We start from the raw sequence: 9,029 nt of genomic DNA on the forward strand, positions 1-9,029 counted from the left end.
TATCTCGTCGTTGCCGGCATCTGAACGATCCCCTGTCGACGACAACATGTTAACAAAAGTGACGGGTATTGATCTCTATAATTAAAATGTACATGAAAAATGTTAGTAAATAACAGAAAGCGGAAGTATTATCTATCAGGAAATGTTGTCTCCGAGAAATATTGTCTTCAAGAAATCATTCGAAAATTAAAATTTACATAGCTTTATATCATCATCATTCTTTGATATAATCAAATTTTATACCTGATTCATGTGTTATCATATATGTAAAAAATTTAAGGACGTTAGAGTGTTTCATGACATTTCAAGCACACCGATTCAAGCTTTAAAATGGTATTTAATTATTATATTTGGATAAAAATTGCTATTCATCAAAATATTCTTGGATGTTACTAAAGTATGAAATGATTACTAAGTTCTTTTACTAAGTTAAAAGTAAGTAATCTCTAGTTTATACTTTGTGCAATTAAATATTTAAGATAGTTATGCAAAATTTGTTTTAATAAATTTTGACATAACACCCTAAATTTACGTTCATAATTCGTTGAACACATGTGGATGATGAAATCAATTTCGCTTCAAGAACCTAAAAGGAAAGAAATGAAGACAAGTAAGTAGGTGAGTATTGTGAATGTTGGAATGAAAAAGATTGAGACTTCTTTTAAATAATAATCTCTCTGCAGAGAGATGTAAATAAGAAAAAGAGCGAATGGTAATTATTATTAAGACATTAAATATTGCCGGCATGAGTCGGCTACACTTATCGTATGAATGACACTTACGTTAAAAAAATCTCTCTCCAGCGAGAACTGAATGTACGAAACCGCATGTATCAGTCCGGGTCAGCGATTGCAGCGATTTTTGCGTAATCGAATGTAACATTGCTGACGCAACAGGGGCCATCCGCAAGACCGCGATTCGTGAAGAAAAAAAATTCCCGGCTAATGTGCCATTTACATGGGGGACGAATCGTATCCTTCATAGCTGTGCTACTAACATGGAGAGACAAGGACACGTGAAAGTAATCGTTAAAAAACGATCTCACATATTGCTCGTCGATCTTTAACTATCTGGAGTGTTAATCATGAAAGAAGAGGAAAAAAAAAAGACAGATTAATTGAGCGGATCGAACTCGAGAGAAGCGAAGAAGAAAGCGGAGGAGGAAGAACGGCGGACCAGATATAGGGGGTCGTAACGCACGTGAAGAAGTGGGTCGAGAGTTCACAGGCCGGATAATTAAATTCCTCGGCGAAGAAAGCGTTTTCCCTCTCGTTTAGCGAGTACCATCACCCTCTCCCTCCACCTCTGATCCCCCCCCCGTCGAGGGAGCCGGACACGTCGACTGTTGTCAGACCGGCGGTTATAATGGACTTCCTCCTCTAGGCATCTTCGAATCTCTCATCGTGTCGTGTACAAATCGCTAACTTTTCTCTCTTAATTATGTTTTAATTATGTTTCAGGCATCGATTATTATTTGAGAAGAAGATGTCTGTTGCACGGCTAATTTCTCCACTATTGAGCAATTGTACTTTGCAACGTCAGTCGCGAACTAAACGATGATTAGAATTATGAATGCAAAATATACGTAAATGAATAAATTAATTTTGGCTGAAATTTTCTACTTTCCCTTTCTATATATTAATTGTCAAATGTGTGTAACTCTTGAATGTCACGTAATAAAACGTACAACAAAAAACCAAAAATCTTTTAAAAGAGATTACTATCGCTTAAAGTTGCCTGGAAAATTTCCGATGCAACTTAAACGGGGAAAATGTTAATGCCTTTTATAATGGAATACTTTAATGCAGCAACGCTGCGCATGTTGATGCGTGCAAAATAATATGATCTCTTCGAAGTCGATGATTACGTCGATTTCGAATGTACGGAAGCTTTAGTACGCAGATGATACAATGTTGGCAAAGCACGTACTTTTCTTCCTGATGTCAGATTCTCATTTTATAACGATCAAGAGTTCGTGACTCTGTCGGATGATTGTGCTCTCCATCGTTCAATCTCGTCCGGCCTTTATAAATTTCCGAACGTAAATAATTTATCCTCGTCGGTACAGCAACTTTGTTTCAATTCATTTCACGTCATTATTATAGAATATATTATCGTAAAATATTGCGACTTGTCTCCATCTTCATTAATTTCTATCTCTAACTGTTGCCTGTGTACTGATTGCCTGTATGTCGAAATTGCATGCATATATTTGTATGTAAGACAAATCATAAGTGAAATCATATGTAAAAGGGGATCCAAAAGCTGTTCTATATTATTGACCAAAATTTAACTTAACATGACAATATATTTGCTTAATATAAAAATTTTGCAATTTATACACACAAAATAAGATAGGTTCCTGCTAGGAATTGCATGAAGAAATATTTGTGAACTTTTAGAAATGACGTCTGACGTGAGTTTGTGTTTCAATCTCTCACCCTCACAGATGCACGAGAGTAATTTTTTGCAGATTTTGAAAATCTTTTTTACTAGGCTTCTAAAGTCATTTCCAAAAGTTTACTAATATTCTGTTATGTTATTTCAAACGCGGACGCTATTTCTCTTGTACGAACATACCGTAGAACTTTCTATATTAAATAAATATTGTTACGACGTAACTGTCATCTTTTAATTTTTTTATCATTTTTATATGAAATTATTAGCCCCCGCGTGTTGTTTTTATAAGTACTTTAATTGTAGAGAAGGATTTATCAATTCTTGTAGCCAAAAAAGAGATTTTCAAAATCTGTAATTCATGTTTTGTCGATAATTTTGGATCCCCTTAAGGACAACGAATTTTCAAATTCATATGTATGTCGAATGTCAATTAGACCGAAGATATTTCTCGATGAGTAAATTAATCGTTGATCGATAAATTTATCATGCGCTAATTATCCTTGAAATATTCGTTGAAATGTATTTTCAATTTTGATGTAATGACAGTAAAGTACAATTCAGTTTCTGTCGTAATAACCGAGATGATTGAAATTTATAAAGAAAAATGTATTAAAATGGCGCAAAATATAAATATTTAAAAAATTGATTCTATTCTTATTCTTTTCCGAGATACGTGTAGATTATTATGGAACTTATGTAATGCAACAAATACCTCCGCTCAGAAAACGCTAAAAATTGCGCTGGATCTCAATAGATCCTATCCTTTCCTTTTTTAATATATATATATACATCACTAGCTGAATCGAGAGTGACGTGATTATTGATCGCATGACTTCAAACACTCTCGAAATTGCTCTGCCAACTTTCTTTCAAGTGACCTATTCCGACCTATTACCGATATATAAAAATTGGTTTGTTGTTATTTTACCGCTCTTCAAGTAGTCGATATTATGAGACGATTGGAAAGAGATTGAATATATTTTTACACTTTTCTCTTTATAATTTATTAAAATTTATGCATGTATTCAATTTTCTAATACATACAACAAATAATTTTTTCTAAAATTAATAGTATTTTTTTAAATTAATTATTAATTTGTTCTTCTATTTTTCTAATAGTTTGTAGTAATTTCTAAATATATTTTTATATTTATTTTTACTACAGTAATTTATAATACTTTGGAAAAAGATAGAGAGGGAGGGGGAGAGAGAGAGAGAGAAAGAGAAATATTCATTTAATAATGTTTTTAGAGACCACTGAAAAAAACATAATAAAATCTCATATTTAATTTTACATATTAAAAGTTTGAATAAATTATATTTATCTTTTGCTAACTTAAATAAAATTAACAACACAAAAATATAACAAATTTTTTTGATTTTTTTAGGCTATAAAAAAGAGCACATAGCGGTGTGAAACAAAAAATATATTACGGTATAGAATGATCAATGGAAACATCTAGTGAAGAAATAGTTCAACATACATCCAGCGCACTAAACAAAGAAAATTTGTTATGTACTCTTTTATATTTTAGCTTGTGTTACATAATATATTCTCATAGCTTAGCCGAATAAACATGAAGCTATATTCATGACCTGAAAAGGCATTAGCATACACAACCATACATTTGCAGTACCTATATATTGCAGTATAATTAACGTAAAAATAATTTAATTTAATTTAATTTTTACTTTTTTATTATTAAGATAACATTTAAATTCTATTTAAATGCATAAAAAAAGAATTTAATATAAATAAGATTGGAGATATTTAAGAGCAAAAAGGAATTTATCTTACAATGTAATACAAATTCTAAATTATTATATATCACATTTCTTAAATTTTTTATTATATTGGAAATGTTTGATACTAATTGTATATGACATTAGACAAATAAAGAAGAAACACAAAATTAACAAATTAAAACGAAAGATCTGAAATTACCATTAAAAAATATTAAAATATAATATATAAAATAACATTATTGTGAAAAAAATTCACAATCATTACTATAGCGTGTTATAAGCAGAAAATTATGTAAAATATTTATGATAATAAAGAAGAGTATCATATTTTTCGGTTTTTGCCTATGTTAATTCTATTTTTTTCTAAGATTTGTTTTTTATATTTTAAAAAATGTTAAAAATAAAGATATTTATGTTTTCAAGTTATCGATTATTATTTAATCAATTGCAGCTACAAAAATTTCAGAATAAATACATTCTATTTTGATTCTATTTTGATGAATACATTGCATTTTCGTTAGAAAATACAATCATGTCATTACATACTCAAAAAATAAAGCGATATACATATACATACATACATATATATATATATATACATATATATACATATATATAATAAATGTATCCATAAACAAGATAACACAAATGAATCAATTGGGTCACATTTAATATCACTTCATTTATTGAGTATAATAATACGATTGTATTTTCTAACGAAGAAGAATAGAATCAAAATTAAATCAGAATATATTCATCAAAAATGAGTCATCAAAATAGAATTCTAAACGAAATGTTGCTCATAAAGAACGTTTCATATTCCTATCGCGCAAAATTAATACAGCGGCGAAATATGGCACACGCACAGCATTTTATTACAGCGGCTTGCAATATGTTACAACACAATACTATAACAAGTCAGAGTCATCATATAGTAATATTTACTTGATCATATTTTACATATTTGTCAACAGAGAAGAGAATATTGATAGATAAAGAATACTTTTCTCACCATAATGTATGCATACATGTATACATATATATGTACACATATACATATACATATATCGTTTTTATGATAAAATTAATTTATAATCAATTGGATAACTATCAACATTTAAGATTATTATGGTCTAATCGTCTATTAGGGCACACAATTGCATAGAAAATAGAAATGTATAAAAATTAATTTTTAGTAAATAATAACTAAAGCAAGAAACTTTTACATGTGCATCGTAATGAAAAATATTTGATAAAAAATGAAAATTAATAGATAAAAATAGTTTTCAAATATAAACGCAATATAATGTAGATTATGAATATAAGACAAATATAATTGACAAATATACTTAAATATACATATAAGAAATTTCTATATGACATTTCTCATAAATTGATGTATCGCCATGATTTATGCAAACACATTAAAACAATGCTAGGTAAATAATACTGATAAATTATCTTCAGATGACTAATCATCTGATTGCTCATAAAATAAAATCAATCAATAGGCTGAAGCATAATTTATAACAAATTATTCTGTTATCATAATAAACACACAAAAGATAACACACGAAAGATAAAATTTAATAAGTATTTTTCAAACCATGCATATATTTATGGAATAAATAAAACATATAAAATAAATTTCAGAATAAAATTAATTTCTCACAAACTGTCATACATAATTGTGATTTACAGTAAAGACATCAAATTATTTCCGTTTTCAACGCCTGCCTATCATAACTGTCATAATATATTGTCACAATTACAAAGAAAACATAAAGCAGAGATGAAGAAGGTACATTCAACCTTCAATAAGTAACCGAGGCAAAGTTCTTTATGGAACTGTCATTACGACAAAGCACTCGACCAAAGGAGTCTAGGTCTAGGACGCAAGTCTAGGGACCCACGGCATGACTATCGAGAGGCCGCAATGTTTCGCAACTTTTCATCGTCCAAATCTCGAGTACACCGGCGATTTGCGCGAACGAGACAGGTGGATATTCCGACTCCGAGAAAAAGAGAGAAGCACGAGAAGAGAGGGAGGGAGGAAGAGAATCGTCTCACAACTCTGAATTGCTCTCACTCGCGAGAGGCCCCCGTCTCTTCTTCGTGGGGGCCACTGCGCGTATATATCCCCCTACTTCTCCGGGGGGTATAAATGACTCCGGTCTACCTTCTACGGAGTCACAAAACTGAGCGGCATCGCAGAAGCCGACATGAATCCTCTGATCGCGGTAAGCACACTTCTTTTTTTTATACCTACTAACATTAAGAAACAGTAGAGGGGAGAAGATTAAAAAGAAAAAAAATAAATAAAAAATAAATAAAAAAAAATGAATAAAGAAATGTGGTGCACGTGTGTGGGTGGGGAAGTATTAAATGTGTGTGAGATCGAGATTTTGATCAGTAAGAAAAAGCAAACGATGATCGAATCATTGTGTCCTACATCATTGCCGTTGTCTCTGATATTTCGTGACGCGAGTTTCACATTAACCGGTAGTAAACGGCTGATCTGACAGTGCTGCTTTTCCTTTCGCACGCGTCTCTCTGATTTCTCGCGAATACATTCAAAGCTTTATATACATATATAAATTATGTTCTTTCTAACTCTTTTTTCAATAATATATAATAGATACTTTTATATTTTTTTAATAACTTTTTCTAATTTTATTTCATGTAATAGATCAATTTTATCAGATTTTGTAGAATAAGAGGAAACATTGTATTATTTTAAATATTTAAAGCTATCATTAATTAAACAATAAGAACACGCACACAATTGCATAAAATCAGAACGCATTTATAGATTAACTGAGAGCTAATTTGAAAATTGTCCAAGAGTGTCGATAAAATTATACAAGTCGTACATTCTATAAATCTAAATGAATACTGGGAGATGCATATGCAGATATCTGATCTCTGAAAAGCGTTGTATCTCACAATAAAGCGGTCATTTAAAAAAGCAATATTAATATTTTTTCACTCTTCAACCGCTGAAAAAATATTTTAACAAATGTGGCTCCGCAATAATATACCAAAAATATTATATTATTTAAAACAAATATTTGTGCAATTTGTTGAAGGATTAAAGTGTAAATCTATCGTATTTATTTATGTATCGTAAACACAAAATTAAAGTAATGTATTTCTTGTTACAGTGTATGATTGTCGGTCTAGCAGGGTTCGCCCTGGCTGAGCCGCCTGTGTCCTCCGGTTACAGTTACAGCAGACCGTCCGGTGGTGGCGGCGGCGGTGACTATTCCTTCGGTGGCGGCGGCGGTGGCGGCTTTTCTTTCGGCGGCGGCGGCGGCGGCGGCGGCGGTTACACCCAAGTGCCCGTCGGTGGTCAAACCAGCGAAGGTGCTTCCGTGGATAGTGCCCTGCTCGAGCAAATCCGTCAGATTCTCCTGAAGGAGGAACAGTCCCAAGGTGGCGGTGGATTTGGCGGTGGCGGTGGATTTGGCGGTGGCGGTGGCGGTGGCGGATACCCTAGTTCCAGCTATGGCCCTCCATCAACGCAATATGGCGCTCCAGTGGCAGCGTACGCCCGTGTCGTAGGCATTGATCTCGAGGCCATCAGGCAGGCCATCCAGGTTGCCCAATTAAACCAAGTCAGCGCCGGATTACCTGGAGGATTTTCAGGTTATCCCAGAGGACCTACCACCAGTTATGGAGCGCCCAGCAGACCACCCACCAGTACCTACGGTGCACCGTTTTAAGGATCATCTTGGGTTGGATGAGAGAGAGAGAGAGAGAGAGAGAGAGAGAGAGAGAGAGAGAGAGAGAGAGACAGAGAGAATGAGAGAAAGAGAAAAAGGATGAGAGAGTTGATATGGCACCGGTCGACAATAACGACTACTTTCCGAGACGCAGCTAAAACAAATACATAATTTAAAAAGACTATAAAGAAGATCAGATATACTTGGAAAAGGCTCATGGATATCACAAGATTCTGTCACGAGTAATATATTCCTCAGACTTCTTAACTCGGAAGGTGGTCAACATCAGGATAGTATCAAGCGGATCTGTAGTTTTACCGCAGATTGAGATTCAAAGACGAACTCGCTGAAACTGGCGTTACCCGCCTTCACGGTTCCAGCGTCGTTGCGTCCTTCAACTAATGCCAGGAACTGAGCTGAAGGACACGTCAGACGGAAACGTGCGCGAAAAGCGAAAATAACAATCCACGAGATGACGCCTGGTCCGTTGGAGATTAAATAGTCGTCGCTTCAACGGATCAGGGTCTTTCGGAATCCGCTGGAAAGAAACCGTCTCCGAGCAGCATCTCTTTCGGGCCCTTGACTTGTCGAAAATCCAACGGTCGTCGCTTCGACAAGACGGGGTCCGTGAGAATGTGAATGTGGCCAGTTTTTTTCTTTTCTTTTGGGGGAAACTCGGTCGCTTGAAATCTCGAGCGCAGTCGGCACGGTGCCGAAGTCTATCGTACCAAAATCGCATCAATCGTCGCTGTCATCGATGTCAGTCGCGCGAGGATCAGTGATATCGCAAGGAGGCGCAATCGCTGACACAGACACACTTCACACATTCCCGGCGATCGTCGGGGCATTCATAGAACAAGGAAGGTGGAGAAGGAGGAGGCCGACAAGCCGAAGACGCGAAGAAGTGATTGGCGCGATTAGCGCCTTGTAAATAAATTTCTACACATGATCGCTATTTCGCGGCGTCCGCTGCGTAATTTAGTTCGGCCCTTCCGGTATTCAAAGATCGATTCATCAGTATGATCCATCAAAGACCTTGAAGATATCAAAAACTGATAGATTGAGAGAAGATTCTTCAAACTGAAGGCTGAGAAAAATATAAGGAAGAAACCCAAAGGGAGAGTACCGACCTCTATCTGTCTGCGAAAAGATCCACCG

At 34.4% G+C, this 9,029-nt stretch overlaps 1 protein-coding gene across 1 annotated transcript; it reads left to right on the forward strand.

The window, feature by feature from the left end:
• The first annotated feature begins 6,325 nt into the window (after positions 1 to 6,325).
• On the forward strand, positions 6,326 to 7,904 carry LOC140666571 (uncharacterized). Its single transcript, XM_072893900.1, has 2 exons — positions 6,326 to 6,386; positions 7,311 to 7,904. The coding sequence occupies exons 1-2, from the start codon at positions 6,369 to 6,371 to the stop codon at positions 7,869 to 7,871; spliced, it is 579 nt and encodes a 192-aa protein (XP_072750001.1). The 5' UTR covers positions 6,326 to 6,368; the 3' UTR covers positions 7,872 to 7,904.
• Positions 7,905 to 9,029: the final 1,125 nt, after the last annotated feature.

This window comes from Anoplolepis gracilipes, chromosome 1 (assembly GCF_047496725.1).
Source record: "Anoplolepis gracilipes chromosome 1, ASM4749672v1, whole genome shotgun sequence".
Classification (NCBI taxonomy): Eukaryota; Metazoa; Arthropoda; class Insecta; order Hymenoptera; family Formicidae; genus Anoplolepis; species Anoplolepis gracilipes.